General features: G+C 36.5%; 1 protein-coding gene across 1 annotated transcript in view; it reads right to left on the bottom strand.

Annotated features, from left to right (window-relative positions):
- LOC118549013 (phospholipid-transporting ATPase ABCA3-like) overlaps window positions 1–18718 on the bottom strand; it is a 191444-nt gene that overhangs the window by 109811 nt on the left and 62915 nt on the right. The window contains exons 13-15 of the mRNA XM_036113189.2: window positions 14404–14559; window positions 13866–14076; window positions 11462–11612 (exon numbers count right to left, since the gene is read on the bottom strand). Coding sequence (XP_035969082.2) covers window positions 11462–11612; window positions 13866–14076; window positions 14404–14559 — 518 coding nt within the window. The remainder of the gene's footprint in view (window positions 1–11461; window positions 11613–13865; window positions 14077–14403; window positions 14560–18718) is intronic.

The following is an 18718-nucleotide window of genomic DNA, read 5'->3' on the forward strand; positions in this document are numbered from 1 at the left end:
AGTGTCATAGTGTTTTCCATAGCAGATGCACCATTTTACATTCCTAAGAGCGGTGTACAGGGTTGCAATTTCTTCACATCCTTTCCAGCATTTGTTATTTCTTGTGCTTTTTATTTGCATTTTCCTAATGACTAGGGATGTTGAGCATCTTTTCATGTGCTTGTTGGCTATCTGTACATCTTCTTTGGTGAAATATCTATTCAATTCCTTTGTCCATTTTTGAATTAGGTTGTTTGGGATTTTTGTTAGATGTATTTATTTATTTATTTATTTTATTTTTTTTTAAAGATTTTATTATTTATTTGTCAGAGAGAGAGAGAGAGCGAGTACAGGCAGGGGGAGAGGAAGAGGGAGAAGCAGGCTCCCTACCAAGCAGAGAGCCCGACACGGGACTCGATCCCAGGACCCCAGGATCATGACCTGAGCCGAAGGCAGCCGCTTAATCGACTGAGCCACCCAGGTGTCCCTAGATGTATTTTTTTAATACTGTTGGTTCCATAATAACTTCTGGTTAGTCATGGGAAAAATGTTTAGTAGATCATTCTTCACTGTAATAGGTATAACGAAACAAACAGAAACAAGGAAGAGATATTTACTTTAGCAAATTTGTCCCCACTGTAACTTGATCTTTGATATACAGTCTTTTGTTGTCCAAAAAAATACCAATTTACTTTTTGTAAGTATTAAGGACTATAGCTAGTTGATAAAAGTTAATTTGTTCACATATTCCTATATCAAATGGAAAATTCCTATATCAAGTTATAGTACTTATAAATCACAAAATAACAAAAAATGGCTTTAGTGAAGTAAAAAGCTGGACACTGAGAAAGATACCAGCTAGGGAGTTTTACAGAATTTTGCTAATTGTGGTGTAATTACATCATGGATTCTAACAAATAATTTTAGAAGGATGAATTAACATTGTTTTAGGTTCCAAAGATCTCCGAAAACCCATTTATTTCTTTAAAAAACTTCTATAATTCCCAATGAGGGACTATCAAAAGCCTATGTGTGATTACCCTGAGATGGTAAACTCAAAACTCTCCATCTTCCAAATTTTCTCCATATTTTAGGCTGAATTCCATTCCAATGGAATTCTAACTTTACCTAATGTTGATTGTTTCTTCTACTCTTACCAATCAGTTCAATCTGACCCCTTTTCCTATGACAACTCTTCACATACTTTAAGGTCATTTTCACTCTCCTTTTTGAATGTTCTCAATATGATCCCTCGTGTTAAAGATTATTGTATAATAAGATTATTTTTATGTATTTGACTGATTTTGGTAACAGGGTAATACTGGCCTTATAAAACAAATTGAGGAATATTTCTTTTTCTCATATTTTCCAAAAAAAAGTTTGTGTAGAATCGGTACTTCCCCCCCCCCCACTAAACATTAGGTAGAATTTTTCTCTGTAGGAATGTTTTAAAGTACAAATTCAATTTCTTTAATAAATAAAGACCTTTTCACGTCATATATTCCTTCTTTTCTTTATTTACTTATTTTTAAAGATTTTATTTATTTGACAGAGAAATAGTAAGAGCAGGAACACAAGCAGGGGGCATGGGAGAGGGAGAAGCAGGCTTCCCGCTGAGCAGGGAGCCCGACGCAGGGCTCGATCCCAGGACCCTGGGATCATGACCCGAGCTGAACGCAGACGCTTAAAGATTGAGCCACCCAGGCACCCCTCTAATTTATTTTTTTAAATACAACTATAACTAACATACAGTTTTATATTAGTTTCAGGTGTACAATACAATGATTCAACAATTCTATACATGACTCAGTGCTCATCATGATAAGTGTATTCTAATCCCTTTACTTATTTCACCCATCCTTCCACCCATTTCCCCTCCATCAACCCTCAGTTTCTTCTCTAAGAGTCTCTTATGGTTTGTTTCCCTCCTTCCCCACTCCCTGCTTCCCATATGTTCATCTGTTTTCTTTCTTAAATTCCACATGAGTGAAATCATATGGTATTTGTCTTTCTCTATTTCACTTAGCATTATACCTTCAAGGTTCATCTATGTTATTGCAAATCTGTCTTCTAACTGTGCTGAATTAATGTTCATATAATGAATGTATAGTTGTATTTTCTTTCATTTCTTTTACTCTCCCTCGTGACTAGTTAGCATGACTAACTGTTCCATGCTCCTGCTTCTCAAGAAGGTTCAGATTTACTTTCTGAGTAAATATAGCTCCCACAGAGCATTTCCTCTTTCATTCCTATTCTGGGATACAATTGTTTATTTTCATGTCTTTTCATTAATTAGAATCTGGGTTGCCTAAAGCCTTGTGTTTTAATTCCTTCATTCTACCCAAGAGCTCTACATCAGATGGGAATGTAGAACAATGTCCTATAAGTCTGTCATCTCTCTTGTGAAGAGCAGCCACCCTGCATATATGGAAGATTTAGGTTGTAATAACTTCAGACAAAAAGAGGAAAATGGCACACTTCCTCAAGGTCAATGATGAGTAATCTTAGTTTCCATTTATCATCTCTGTGTTTCCCTTCTATAATTAATTTGGCTAATTATTGAGATCAAACTCCCTGATTTCTGTGTTTTTTTCACCCTTGTTCTAAGAGTTGCTGTTTAAGCTACTTTTATCTTTCTCCATCTTAATATTTCTCTGGACCTTACTTACCATGCCATGGCCACTAGATTGTACACCTCCCTCAAAAAAAAAAAAAAAATCAGGAGCAGGAAGATGGTAATGGAGTAGGATGCTTGGCTTGCCTCACCCCATGAATACAAGTAGGTAACCTTTGAATCATTCTAAATACCCCAGAAATTTACCTGAAGACTGACAGAACAAATACCACAACTAAAGGGAGAGAAGAGGCCACACTGAAGAAGGCAGGATGTGCAGAAATGTGGTTTAGGGGAAAAAGGGATTGTGGCTGCAGAAGGGAGGGAGCTGTGGTGAAGGGTGAGAGAGAGAGGAGCACATGGTAATGCACAAGGAGAATGTTTCCCCAAAGCCATTGGCTTGGAAAATGAAAGGGGCTGAATTTTGTGAGTCCTTGCAACTAGTGGAATTTAAAGCCTGGAGTTTTAAAGGACAGTGGGCTTGTCTGGGATAGAGCTCGAAGGGCACTGTACTGCTCCTGGAGTGAAGGCAGGCAAACAACCTGGGGACATATAGTGTGGAAACAGTGATCTGAAGAGTGCCTGCGGCACATGGTGGGGAGATTTTTTGCTTCTCTTGGAGTGTGTCCTTGAGAGGCAACATTCATAGAGACATCTCTCTGGGGACAAAGGAGCTGGCTGGCGCCATTTCCTTCCCCCCATAAATTCAGAGCAACCTATGGGAAGCAGCGCAGCATGGACACTGGCTGCCACAAACGTGCTTACACCAAACCCCACCCCCCATGCTTTGGTGGAAATGCCCTTCTCAGTCACACTTGCCTCAGTCGGAGTCCGTGGGCCCCTCCCCAGATCAGAACAAATCCCTGTCCACACCACATCTCCTGACCAGAGAGTTCTGCAGGGTCTCAGTTCTGGTAGAAGTGATGACAGGCCTCATTTCACAAGCAGGCAAGGACACACCTAGTTAAAACTCAATACATTCAGGCCAGCAACCAAACACTGCCCACAGCAGGCAAGGAGAGTCTCTGCAGATGACTGGCCTGAAGGATAGAGAGGATAAAGCAGCCAGAATATAACAACAGAGTGCCTGCAGCACACACTAGAGACACTCCCTGAAGTGCCAGACCCTGGGAACTACATGACCTCTTCTTCATAAGGCCAAGTAGGAGACATAAGTGGCTTTTCTAACACACAGGAAAAGGCAGAGACTTAGACAAAGGCAAAGACAGAAAAATTGATCCCAAATGAAAGAAGAAGATAAGGCCACAGCCAGAGATCCAAGCAAAAACAGATATAAATAACATGCCCGATGGAGAATTTAAAGCAACAATCATAAGGATACACACTGCGCTTGAGAAAATAATAGAAGACATAAGTGAGACCACAGAGATCTCTTACCACAGAGATAAATGAGTTAAAAAAGAATCAATCAGAGATGAAGAGTGCAATCCACAAGATTAGAAACACACTTGATGCAATGAACAGCAGGCTGGAAGAAGCTGAGGAATGAATTATTGACCTAGAGGACAAAGTAATGGAAAGCAATGAAGCTGAACAAAGGAGAGAAATAAGAACTATGTAAAATAAGAATAGACTTAAGTAATTCAGTGACTCCATCAAATGTAATAGTATCCACATTATAGGAGTCCCAAAAGAAACAGAGAGAGAAAAGGGGGCAGAAAATTTATTTCAAGAAATAATAGCTGAGGGGTGCCTGGGTGGCTCAGATGATTAAGTGACTGCCTTCAGCTCAGGTCATTATCCTGGAGTCCTGGGATTGAGCCCCACATCAGGCTCCCTGCTCAGCAGGGAGTCTGCTTCTCCCTTTGCCCCTCATCCCACTCTCATGATCTCTCTCTCTCTAATAAATAAAATCTTAAAAAAAAAGAAATAATAGCCGAAAACTTCCCTAATCTGGGGATGGAAACAGACATCCAGATCCAGGATGCATAGAGAACTCCCTTTAAAATCAACAAAAGGAGGCCAACACCAAGACATACTGTAATTAAATTTATAAAATATAAAGAAAAAAAATCTTAAAAGCAGCAAGACAAAAGAAGCCATTAACTTACAAGGGAAAACCCATAAAGCCAGCTGGAGATTTCTCAACAGAAACATGATATATTCAAAGTGCTGAATGGGAAAAATCTGCAGCCAAGGATACTCTATTCAGCAAGGCTATCATTCAGAATAGGAGAGATAAACAGTTTCACAAACAAAAACTAAAGGAGTTTGTGAGCACTAAACCAGCCCTGCAAGAAATATTCAAGGTGACTCTGAGTGAAAAAGGGAGACCAAAAGTGACAGTATAAAGGCAGGAAATACAAAATCAGTAAAAATGATTATTTCTATAAAAATCAGTTGAGAAATTCACACACAAATAAGAATATAAAAATAATAAAATATATGTAAAACGTGGGGAGGAAAGGACAAAAGAATGAATTCAAACTTGAATGACCATCAACTTAATGTGGACTGCTATTTGCAGAGGTTACATACAAACGTAATGGCAACCATATATCAAAAGTCACTAATAAACAGGCAAAGAATAAAGAGAAAAAAATCCAAATATATCACTAAAGAAAATCAGTAAAACATGAAAGGAAGACAAGAAAATACCAGAGAAAATCTCCAGAAATGACCACAAAAGCAAGTAATAAAATGGCAATAAATACATATCTATCAATAATTACTTTGAATGGCAAGGTACTAAATTCTCAAAGGGTGTCAGAATGGATAAAAAAACAAGACCCATCTATATGCTGCCTACAAGAGACTCATTTAAGAGCTAAAAACACCTGAAGATTGAACATGAGGGGATGGAGAAACATTTATCATGCAAATGGATGTCAAAAGAAAGCCAGAATAACAGTACTTATATCAGATAAACTCGACTTTAAAACAAAGACTGTAACAAGAGACAAAGAAGCACACTATATAATCATAAAGGGGACAATCCCCAAAGAAGACATAATAATTGTAAATATTTATGTACCCAACATGTGAGCACCCAAACATATAAACAATTAATAATAAACATAAAGGAACTAATTAATAATAATACATTAACAGTAGGGGACTTTAACACTCCACTAATATCAATGGACATATCATCTAAACAGAAAATAAACAAGGAAACAATGGCTTTGAATGACACACTGGACCAGATAGACTTAACAGATATATTGAACATTCCATCCTAAAACAGAATACACATTCTTTTCCAGTGTACAAGGTATATTCTCCAGAATAGGTCACATATTAGGTCACAAAACAGGCCTCAAGATGTCCATCAACAGATGAATGGATAAAGAAGATGTGGTATATATACACAATGGAATATTATGCAGCCATCAAAAGGAATGAGATCTTGCCATTTGCAACGACGTGGATGGAACTGGAGGGTATTATGCTGAGCGAAATAAGTCAAACAGAGAAAGACATGTATCATATGACCTCACTGATATGAGGAATTCTTAATCTCAGGAAACAAACTGAGGGTTGCTGGAGTGGGGGGTGGGGTGGGAGGGATGGGGTGACTGGGTGATGGACACTGGGGAGGGTATGTGTTCTGGTAAGCGCTGTGAATTGTGCAAGACTGTTGAATCTCAGATCTGTACCTCTGAAACAAATAATGCAATATATGTTAAGAAAGAAAAAAAGAAGAAGAAGAATGTAGCAGCAGGGGAAGAATGAAGGGGGGGAAATCGGAGGGGGAGAAGAACCATGAGAGACAATGGACTCTGAAAAACAAACTGAGGGTTCTAGAGGGGAGGGGGTTGGGAGGATGGGTTAGCCTGGTGATGGGTATTGAGGAGGGCACGTTCTGCATGGAGCACTGGGTGTTATGCACAAACAATGAATCATGGAACACTATATCTAAAACTAATGATGTAATGTATGGGGATTAACATAACAATAAAAAAATAAAAAAAAAACAGGCCTCAACACATACAAAAAGATCAAAATCATACCATGCATATTTTCTACCACAACGCTATGAAACTAGAAGTCAACCACAAGAAAAAAAGTCTGGACAGGGCACACATACATGGAAGTTAAACAACATGCTACTAAACAATGAGTGGGTCAACCATGAAATAAAAGAAGAAATGAAAATGTACATGAAAATGAAAACATGATGGTCCAAAACCTTTGGGGTGCAGCAAAAATGGTCCTAAGTGGGAAGTATACAGCAATACTAGTCTTCATCAAGAAACAAGAACAATCTCAAATAAACAACCTAACTTTACACCTAAAGGAGTTAGAGAAAGAAAAAACAAACCAAGCCTAAAGCCAGCAGAATAAAGGAAATAATAAAGATTAGAGCAGAAATAAATGATATTGAAGCTAAAATATAACAGATCAATGAAACCAGGAACTGGTTCAATGAAAAAATTAATAAAACTGATAAACCTCTAGCCAGACTTAACAAAAAGAAAAAAGGACTCAAATAAATAAAATCACAAATGAGAGAGGAGAAATAACCACCAACACCACAAAAATGCAATCTTTTTTTCATTAATCTATAAATTTTGTTCATTCTTCAAATTCTTATTTATATTCCACTTAGTTAACATACAGTGTAACATTAATGTGCAGGATTTAGTGATTCATCATTTACATACAACACCTAGTGTTCATCACAAGTGTACTCCTTAAATCACCGATTTAACCCATCCTCCCACCCACCTCTCCTCCAGTAATCCTCAGTTTGTTCTCTATAGTTAAGAGTGTGTTTCTTGGTTTACCCCTCTTTTGTTTTCCCCCTATTTTCATCTGTTTTGTTTCTTAAAATTCACAAATGAGTGAAATCATATGGTACTTGTCTTTCCCTGATTTATTTTGCTTAGCATAATAACCTCTAGTTCCATCCACCTCATTGGAAATGGCAAGATTTCATTCTTTTTGATGGCTGAGTAGTATTCCATTATATAAAAATAAATAAATAAATAAATATTTATATATTATATAATACACCACACACACACACACACACACACACCTCTTCTTTATCCATTTATCAGTCAATGGATATCTGGGCTCTTTCCATATTTTGACTATTGTGGACATTGCTGTTATAAACATTGGGGTGCAGGTGCCCCTTTGAATCACTATGTTTCTATCCTTTGGATAAATACCTATTAGTGCAATTGCTGGGTCATAGGGTAGCTCTATTTTTAACTTTTTGTGGAACCTCCATAGAGTTTTCCAGAGTGGCTGCACCAGCTTGCATTCTCACCAGCAGCGTAGGAGGGTTCCCCTTTCTCCACATCCTCATCAACACCTGTTGTTTCTTGTGTTGTTGATTTTAGCCATTCTGACTGGTGTAAGGTGGTATCTCATTGTGGTTTTGATCTGTATTTCCCTGATGCTGAGTGATGTTGAGGATTTTTTCATGTGTCTGTTAGCTATCTGGATGTCTTTTTTGGAGAAGTTTGTTCATGTCTTCTGTCCATTTCTTGACTGGATTATTTGTTTTTTGGATGTTGAGTTTGATAAGTTCTTTATATATCTTGGATACTAGCCCTTTATCTAATATTTCATTTGTGAGTATCTTCTCCCATTCTGCAGGTTGCCTTTTAGTTTTGTTGACTGTTGCCTTTGCTGTGCAGAAGCTTTTTATATTGATGAGGTCCCAATCATTTTTGCTTTTGTTTCCCTTGCCTTTAGAGATGTGTCTTGCAAGAAGTTGCTGCAGCTAAGGTCAAAGAGGTTGCTGCCTGTGTTCTTCTCTAGGATTTTGATGGATTCCTGTCTTACATTGAGGTCTTTCATCCATTTTGAATTTATTTTTGTGTATGGTGTAAGAAAGTGGTCTAGTTTCATTCTTCTGCATGTGGCTGTCCAATTTTCCCAACACCATTTGTTGAAGAGACTTTTTTCCATTTGGTATTCTTTCCTGCTTTGTCAAAGGTTAGTTGACCATAGAGTTGAGGGTCCATTTCTGAGTTCTCTATTCTGTTTCATTGATCTATGTGTCTGTTTTTGTACCAGTACCACACAGTCTTGATGACTGGAGTTTTGTAATACAGCTTGAAATCCAGAATTGTGATGCTTCCAGCTTTGGTTTTCTTTTTCAACATTCCTTTATCTCTCCTTCTATTCTGAATGACAGCCTTGCTGGATAAAGTATTCTTAGGTGCATATTGTCCCCATTTAGCACATTGACTATATCATACCAGTCCTTTGTAGCCTGCCAGGTCTCTGTGGACAGGTCTGCTGCCAGCCTTATGTGTCTACCATTGTAGGTTGAGAACCTCTTGTCCAAGCTGCTTTCAGGATTTTCTCTTTATCTTCATAATTTGCAACTTTCACTATAGTATGTCAAAGTGTTGACGTATTTTTGTTGATTTTAAGGGGAGTTCTTTGTGCCTCTTGGAGTCGAATGCCTGTTTCCTTCCCCAGATTAGGAAGCTATAATTTGGTTAAATAAACCTTCAGCCTCCCTTTTCCCACTCTTCATCTTCTGGGACTCCTGTAATATGGATATTACTTCACTTTATGGAATTGCTGAGTTCCCTAAGTCTACCTTCACGATCTAATAGTTTTCTTTCCCTCTTCTTTTCAGCTTCCTTATTTTCCACAATTTTATCTTCTAGATCACTGGTTCTCTCTTCTGCTTTGTTCATCTTTGTTTTTATGGTCTCCACTTGGAACTGCTTCTTGGTAATAGCATTTTTAATTTCAGCCTGACTAGATATTAGTTCTTTTATCTCTATAGTAAGAGATTCTCTAGTGTCTCCTATGCTTTTTTCAAGCTCAGCTAGTATCTTCATAATCGTTTTAAATTCTAGTTCAGATATCTTATTTATATCTGTATTGATTAAATCCCTGGCTGTACTACTTCCTGTTCTTACTTTTAGGGTGAATTTCTCCGTCTTGTCATTTGTTTAGAAAAGAATAAAGAAAAAGAAAAAAAACAACAATAACAACAACAAAAAACAAAAACAAACTAGATACTGTGTGTTTTGCTCTGTTAAAATAAACTAGATCCCAAAAGAAGAAAAAAAAAGATATATATATATAAATAAATGTGTATATATATATATATATACACCCCACCCCCCACATATATAAATTAAATAAGATACAATGAAGGGAAACAAAAAATAAATATATAAAAATAAAAATTTTAAAAAAGAAAAAGAATTGAAAAAAATAACAATAAATAATACTAAGACTGAGGAATAAAAATACAAAGAATGCTATATACTGTTTTCTCCAAGAGCTGAAGCTTTGAAGCCCTCTATAATCAGTAAACTGTGGGAGAGTTGTTTTTGCTGGTCTTCTGGGGGGAGGGGCCTGTTGCACTGATTCTCAGGTGGACTTGCCTTATTGGAAATGGGCCTCCAGTTTGCAGGGAGGCAGGGATTGGTGTAAAGGGCTCTGGACTCCACTAGGTGGTGCTGTTTTGCACCCTGAAGGCTTTCATCATTGATGGGTGGGGTGAATATGGCTGTGCCCTGCTCTCTAGCCCCGGAGCTGAAAATTCACGCCCCCCACTCTTCAGTGAGCCTTCACAGAAAAGCAGTCAATCACTCTTGTCTCCCCAGTTTCCATCACAACTCTCTGTTCACCCGGCCTATGACTGAGGGTTTTTATCTCAGGCACGTGAGTTTCAAAACTCTAAATTTTAAGGACTCCCCCAGTGTGGACCCACACTGTTCATACTGGGGAGGATCTTGCCATGCTTCTGCCTTTTGCTGGACCCGTCTCAGGAAGGCAGTAACACAAATGCACAGTAGTTTGCAGTTTATGGCAACACAGAGCAGAAAACTGGCACCTAGACTCACTGTTCTCAGCTGGCTTCCATGCTCCTATGCCTAGGAACTCTGCTGCACTCAGGCACCACCTGTTCTTGTGACCCCAGGGATCTTCAGACCACATTGTCACACCTGGGATTCCACCCTGCTTCACCACCTGAGCACCTTTAAGCCAGGCACGTCCCTCACTGTAGCAGACTTCTAAAAGTTCCAATTCTGCACTCCGCTGCTTGTAAAACTTTGCGGTAGCCTAATTAAGCAGGCTCCCTCCCCTCCACCATATTCTCAGCTATATCACACAGGATTCAAGTCTCTGCAACTTCTACCTTCCAAAGGATGGTCGCTTTTCTACTTGTAGACTTGCAGCATTTGTCTTTTCAGATCTCCGATTGGTTTCTCAGGTGTTCAGAATTATGTAAATATCTAGTTGTATTAGAAGGATGAGACAAACTCAGGGCCCCCCCTACTCCTCTGCCATCTTAACTTCTCTCACCACATCTTCTTTATCCATTCATCTGTCAGTGGATATTGGGCTGTTTCCATAATTTGGCTATTGTTGATAGTGCTGCTATAAACATGGGGGTGCATGTATCCCTTGGAGTTAATGTTTTGTATTATTTGCATATGTGGACTTTAAAAAACAAATGGATAATGAGCAAAGGAAAAAAAAAGAGAGGGAGGGAAACCAAGAAACAGACTCTTAACTATAGAGAGCAAACTGTTGGTTACCAGAGGGGATGTGGTTAGAGGGATAGGTTAAATAGGTGATGGAGTTTAAGGAATGCACTTGTGATGAGTACTGGGTATAAGTGTTGAATCACTTTATTATATACCTGAAACTTATTTTACACTGCATGTTAATTAACTGGAATTTAAATAAACACTTAAAAAATCAAATAAGCCTTGTGTGAACTTGAACTTATGGGAAAATCCTCTTGTTCAATGAGAGGTCTTCAGCTGTGAACTTTTCAAATCTAGTCAGCAACAGATTGTAATTGGACACCTGGCTTATTGGCAAAATACTACTAAGTTTGCTAAACAGAGAAAATTTAAAATGATTTCTGGTTACCCAAATCATCCATGTAAGACTTTGACTCTTTACCTCTGTGTATATTCTTTGGGTAGGATAAACGATAATTCAGCTCCAGTAAAGTTTTCCACAGTGGCATCTGGAATATGAGAGTGAATTATTGCTGAGATCTTTTCAACATCACAATTTGATTCTTTCTCCATGACTATGTGATATCCAGCACCTGAGAGAAATCATTTAGAAGACCACATGAAGCATTTTCATACTTTTTAATCTCTTTGTAATTCCAAACCTGGCTCTTCATGGTTCAAGCTACCTAGGTCCACAAAGAAGACATGGAATGTCATGAGATACTTTGTTATGCCTCAAGGAAGGCTCACACCTAAAACTTCCAAATGCTGCTCCAAGAACCAAGATATTGAATAAACGTCAACTTCCTCTATAATCTTCTTAGTGAACAATAATGACTTACTGTATATAATCAGAAACAGATGTATGAAGAAAGGCCCCTGTAATCTGGCTTATTACTCTTGAAACTGTAATTTTGATAAATATTAATTTATTATCACTGGTTGTCCAGGGTGTATCAGGCATTAACTAGGCCCTAGAACAGTGAACAAAGCATATAAAAATTTCTGCCTTCCTAAGAGCTACTTTCTAGTCAAAAGAGGCAGGTAATTATAAAGAGGAATAAGTTAAAATATATATTGTGTTACAAAAAAATAAAGCAGAAAAGGGATATATTAAGTGTTTAAAGAAGGTTGTTAAATTTTAGACAGAGATCCATGGAAAGCCTGAGAATATGGCTGAGAATATGATTTTTGACTAGTGACTTTAAAGACATAGAGAACTATTACACTTAGTGTTTTCCCTATACAGAGAAATTGTTTTCTGAAATTAGAGAAAACCATCATTATTTTTAAATAAATGTATTTCAAATGGTCATTATATTTGCATTTATGTTTCTTTTTTAGGATTAAAAAGTGACTGTTAGGTTTTTAAGTATATATATCTCTTAGCAGATAATCTGGTTTATTTACTTGGCTTATAGTATGGAAGACACTATTACATTTTACAAAGAGGCAACTACATCCTGAGAATAAAGTGATTTATCCACTATTTATTAGCTATTGGAACCAAAAACTACTTTTGCTTTACTTACAAATTGATATGTGAATCGTTTTTCATTTCTCAGGAATCATGACACAATTGTCTCATGCTCTTAAAACTGAATAGAAAATGCCTCCTTTTACAGAGAAGTGAGGTAGTTAGTGAGAGTTGAATGCTAACACCAACATGGAATGTCCTATTGCCATCAAAGAAGCAAACAAAAATCCTAGGCTTTTGAGTAAGATGTAAGAAGCCAATTTAAGTATATTTAAAGTTTAGCATGTAAGAAGGGACTGGAACATTCCAAAGTATTATGCCTTTTAAAATACCTACTTGAACATTATGTACTATCTTACCAATAATTAGTAACACTAGTGAATGCTATTAGAAATTATAAATGATTTATCAAAAGCATAGCTGTTTAAATGATGTGGCTCATAAACCTAAGTACACCTAATTCAGATAAATCTAATTTTGGATTACAAGTCAACTGCACGAACTCAAAACTATAAGGTGATCATAAACTTTGAATACCTAAATGGGCATATAAATATGACTTTAGATAATTTTTTTTATTTATCTAGGGCCCAGTTTTACATTCTATAAAATGGGGTTGCTTTGAATATTAAATATGACATATAAAGTGGATACCACAACAACTAGCATAGAGTAAAATTAATGTGAGTTGAATGAATTCAAATACTGAATGAATGATGAACCAATTCATGCTTAATTATCTACATTTATGTTTATGCCCTCCAATTTTGAATTCCTATTACTGTAATTTAGCCCTCAATAATTCATTGTTTGATGTATCGGTTTTATCTCCTAAAAAAGCCCTATACTTATTCAAGTCAATGACTGTTTTATTCTACTTGTATGGTGCTTTCATTCTGTACTACATTCTGTACTGTCAATTATCATATTTTAGCGTTATCTCATTATCTCATCACACTGGGGATTTAATACTAGTTTGGCAAATGAGAAATTAGGATCAGAGATAACTGATTTCTATTTCCTCTCCTCAACAACATAAATCTGCTTGGACACAACTGTATTCTAGGGGCAAAGAAAACTGTCAGTAGGTACAAAATAGGAGAAATAAGAAATAAGCATGGCCTTTGTAGGCTGACAAAGGTATTTAGTGAGTCTGAATGTACGTGTTGGAGAACAAATGATAAATATATATAAGGAATATCCAGGTTGCAAAGGGCCTTAAAAACCAGTTAGAATTGTTGAGATCTAATTAGTAGGACAGAGGGCACCACTGAAATTTTGGCTATGTAGACAACATATAATTAAATTCATGTTAGAAGAATATTACTAAGGCATCAATATCTCAAGAATGAGCAAAGGGAGAGAGAACCATATATTTGTTTCAGGAAGACAGAAGAGCCACAGCATTGCAGTGTCCCCTTGACCATGATGGCAATGCGGTCACCCAGGAAATCAGCTTCATCCATGTAGTGGGTGGTCAGTAAGATGGTACGATCCTGTTTATACTGTTGAAGGAGATCCCAGGTGGCTCTCCTTGAGACTGGGTCCATGCCAGATGATGGTTCATCAAGTATCACTACCTAAAAACCAGAAGAATTCCTTGACCATTGATAATTGATGCTAGGCTACTTGTGAGATAATTGCTGTTTGAGAGGAACACACTTAAGCTAAGATAACAGAATATAGACTGTACATAGTGATAAAAACCCTAGAAAAAAATAATCCCAAATCATATTATGACAATTGAACCAAATAATGGACATTCCCTCTAATTATCATTGGTAGCATTTCTTTAACATTCATACCAACTCTCAGGGTTTTGTCAGCTGAGTTTTTTAGACCAGTTGGCAGGAACCCATGGTTCGTGCCTCCTCGCCCCCCACTTTTCATCCTCTTTTTCTTAATACCTGGGAGTCCCCTATGAGTGCTGTAATGATGGCGAGTTTGCGCTTCATTCCTCCACTCAGTGACTTTGAAAATGTATCACGCTTTTCTAGCAGGTTAAAAGTAGACAGCATATGGTCAATTTCCATAGAATACATGTTTTGATATATTCTTTTTACCTAAAAAGAGGAGGCAGAATTTACATGGTGCATCCAACTCTATCCTTGGAAAGTTTTTAGATAATAACTGTCTTTGTATATCTATGTAGATAAATGAAGTTTCTTGCTACTGAACCCTTAAAACATTTTATACCATCTCTTTTCTCATAGCTACATAGTGTCTTTCTCCCATTGCCTCCCTTTAAGTCTAAAGGAGAATTCCTAAAAAAAAGAATTTATTTTCAGATTTAAAGACACCTGAAGCTCAGAAATGGAGAAAAGAAACATCTCTATTTTCTAGGTATGATGGAGTAAACCATCCCCTCCTTCTGCTTCATTTCTCACTGAACTCAATTATTAAACCCGGAGAATTATAAAAAGTAAACATCAGCAGTTGGATCAGAAAGAACACCATATTTTGAAGTATCACTGAGCCCGCATTGGGTTTACCATTTTTCCCCTTGTGTATCCTCCTAGCCTGAACACAAAGTATCCAAAGCCTGATAGTGCAGATAGAATAAGATTGAGGAGAAACTCTCTAGTTCTGGCTGGAGGAATGCAAAGAAAACACTCCTAAAGCTCTGAGAGAGTGTGGGAGGGCCAATTCCATTTTTTTTCTGTTCTTTTGTGTCCCAACCCATTAGGAGTCTTGTGGCAGGGATGGTGGCAAGAGTAGAAAGGAACAGGAATCCTGCAAAAGCAAAACTCAGAGGAAAGGGAATCTTCTCAATTAAGTAGAGCCATGGCTCTGACAGGACAGGGTCAGACCCAGTTGCTTTTTACCACCTTCTCTGTTTTCCAGTCACTTGGATGTGGCAGTCGTGAAAGTGGACAATTTCTGGCTGGAGGGCTGAGAAAGGAATCTTCAGGAAACAGGAAATACAGGGGAGATAACAGGAGAGAGGAGCAGGAAAGTATTACCATAAAGTTGTTTATGAACACATGTGTTTACCCCATTGTTTACATACATGGATCTAATCCTAATTAGCACACCAAACTTTAAAATTATGTTAATTAGTAAACCTTTACCCAGATGTGAACTGACTAATGAATAACACACACATGGGAGATACTGGATCATCACTCAAAGACTTCAAAGCTGACACTAAAACCACAGCCCACAGATAAGATATAATAAACAAGATGCAGTCTCATGAGTTACTTTTTTCTTTCTTTTTTTCCAAGATTTTATTTATTTATTTGACATACAGAGACACAGCGAGAGGGAACACAAGCAGGGGGAGTGGGGGAGGGAGAAGCAGGCTTCCCACAGAGCAGGGAGCCCGATGTGGGGCTCGATCCGAGGACCCTGGGATCATGACCTGAGCCAAAGGCAGACACTTAACGACTGAGCCAACCCAGGTACCCCTCATGAGTTACTTTTGAAAACATCCACTTTTTAAAAACAAAAATAACTTGGCACACAAAGAATCACAAAAATCTCAACTCACTTAGGAAAAGGCAATCAGATATCAATGTTAGGATGGCACAGATGCTGGACTTAAAGTAGAGAGTACATCAAAATAAAGAAAAAGAAATTAATGGAAATCTTAAAACTAAAAAATTCAATAACCAAAATAAAAAGCTCATTAGATATACTCAATAGTAGTAGAATAAAAATTATAGAGTAAAGGGTCAGTGGACTTGAAGTAGGTCAATAAAAATTATCCAATCTGAACAGAGAAATAAATGATTAAAAAAAATGAACAGCTATATGAAAGTGTTGAATCACTAAATTGTACACCTGAAACTACTATGACATTGTATGTTAACTAACTGGAATATAAGTAAAAATTTAAAAACAATGCCCAAGGGACATTTGGGACAATAACAAAATGTCTAATATTCATGTCACTGAAGTTCCGGAAGGAGAGAAGAAGGAATATATGGCTGAAATAATATTTGAAGAAATAGTGACTGAAAACTTCCTAGGTTTGGAAAAAAACACAAACCTACAGATTGAAGAAGGTGACTAAACTCCATCCAGATAAACTCAAAGAAATCCGCACCAAACAAATCCTAACCAAATTGCTGAAAGTAAAGACAAAAAAATTTTTGAGAGCACCCAGAGAAAAATGACATATTATCTATAGGAGAATAATTCAGATGACTTTGTATGTCTCATCAGAAACCATGGTGTCCAGAAAGCAGTGGAGAAACATTTTTAACTGCTGAAGGAAAAGAACTGTTAACCCAGATTTCTATGTCAAGCAAAAATATTCTTGAAAAATGGTAGTAAATTAAAGGTACTTTCAAGTGAAGGAAAACTAAGTGAAACAGTAGCCAGGAGTACTGGTCTAAAAGAACTGATAAAGAGTATTTTTCAAACAGAAGAGAAATAATATATAAAACCCAAAACATTATGAACGATAAAGAAACAGTAAGTAAAATAACTATTATTTTCTTATGATTCTTTAAACATACTAGGTAGTTTTAAATGAAAAATATAGCATTGTCTGATGTTTTCAGTATTTGTATATGTAATATCTGACGACTATAGCATAAAGGGAGGAGGATAAAAAACCTACAAGTAAGTGGTAAGGTTTCTACATTCCAAATAAAGTCAGAAAATATTGATTCTAAATAACTGTGAAAAGCTTAAGGTTGTATTTTGCAGTGTCTACAGCAATCACTGTAAGTGTATACAAGAGATATAGTAAAAATCACAATTGACAAACTGAAATGGAATACTAAAAAAATAACAAATAACCCAAAATAAAACTGGAAAGGGCAGAGAAAAAAAGTGAGAATAATAAAAGGATAGATTTAAATATAAACTTACTAGTAGTTACATTAAAACTAAATGATCTAAACAGATCAATTAAAAGATATTTTCAGATTGTATAGAAAACATGACTTTTTAATATGTCTACAAGGAGCTCACTTAAAATTTAATGATATAGGTTATTTTAAAGTAAAGTGTTTAAAGAAGATATACCATGAGAACACAAAATATTGGGTGTTATATGCAACTAATGAATCATTGAACATTACATCAAAAATTAGGTATGTACTATATGTTGGCTAATTGAACTTAATTAAAAAAAACACAAATCAAAAGAAAGCTGGAATGGTTACACTAATATCAGATAAAGTTGACTTCAGAACAACAACAACAAAATTACCAGAGACAAAAGAGGGACATCACATGTTGATAAAGAGAATAATGAGACATAATAATCTTAAATGTGCATACATCTAACAATAGAACTTAAAACACAGGAAACAAAGAAGAATAGAATGGAAATGAAGAATAGAAAAATACATGACTATAATAGGATATTTCAGAAATACTCTTCACTAAGTAACAGAACAACTACACAGAAATCAGCAAATATACAGAAGAACTAAACAAGATCAAGTTACTGAATCTAATTGATGTTTACAGAAAATTCCAACCAAACAGCAGAAAACATATTCTTCTCAAGTGCATATGGAATAGTTACCAAGACAGACCATATCCTCAGTCATAAAACCCTAGCAATTTTAAAACACTTAAAATTACACAATATGATCTCTGACCAAAATAGAATTAAACTAAGCTTAACAGAAAGAAAGCAGGACAACTTTCCATCACTTGTACATTAAAGATCATACTTGTAAATGATGAGTCACAGAATAAGTCTCAGGAATGTAGAAAATATTTTGAACTGAATAAAAATGAAAACATAAAAAATTGTATCAAAATTTGTGGGGTGCAACAAAGGAGTGCTTAAGAGGAAAAATCATAGCAATAAATGCTCACATTAGAAAGAGAAGGCAGATCATTTTAAAAGCCACATGAGCAGGGCATTAAATAATATTGAATCACATAAAGAAGATTACACACACACACACACACACACACACACACACACACACACACGCACACTGGAATATTACTCAGCAATAAAGAAGAATGGACTCTTGCCATTTGCAAAACCATGGATGGATCTAGAGGGTATAATGCCAAGTGAAATAAGTCAGTCAGAGAAAGACAAATATGAAATGATTTCACTCATATGTGGAATTTAAGAAATGAAACAAATGACCAAAGAAAAAAGAGACAAACCAAAAAACAGACTCTTAAATAACTACAGAGAACAAACAGATGGTTACTAGAGTGGGGGTGGGTGTGGGGGGGGATGGCTGAAACAGGTGAAGGAGATTAAGAGTACATTTATTGTGATGAGCACTACCT

This window comes from Halichoerus grypus, chromosome 6 (genome assembly GCF_964656455.1).
Source record: "Halichoerus grypus chromosome 6, mHalGry1.hap1.1, whole genome shotgun sequence".
Lineage (NCBI taxonomy): Eukaryota > Metazoa > Chordata > Mammalia > Carnivora > Phocidae > Halichoerus > Halichoerus grypus.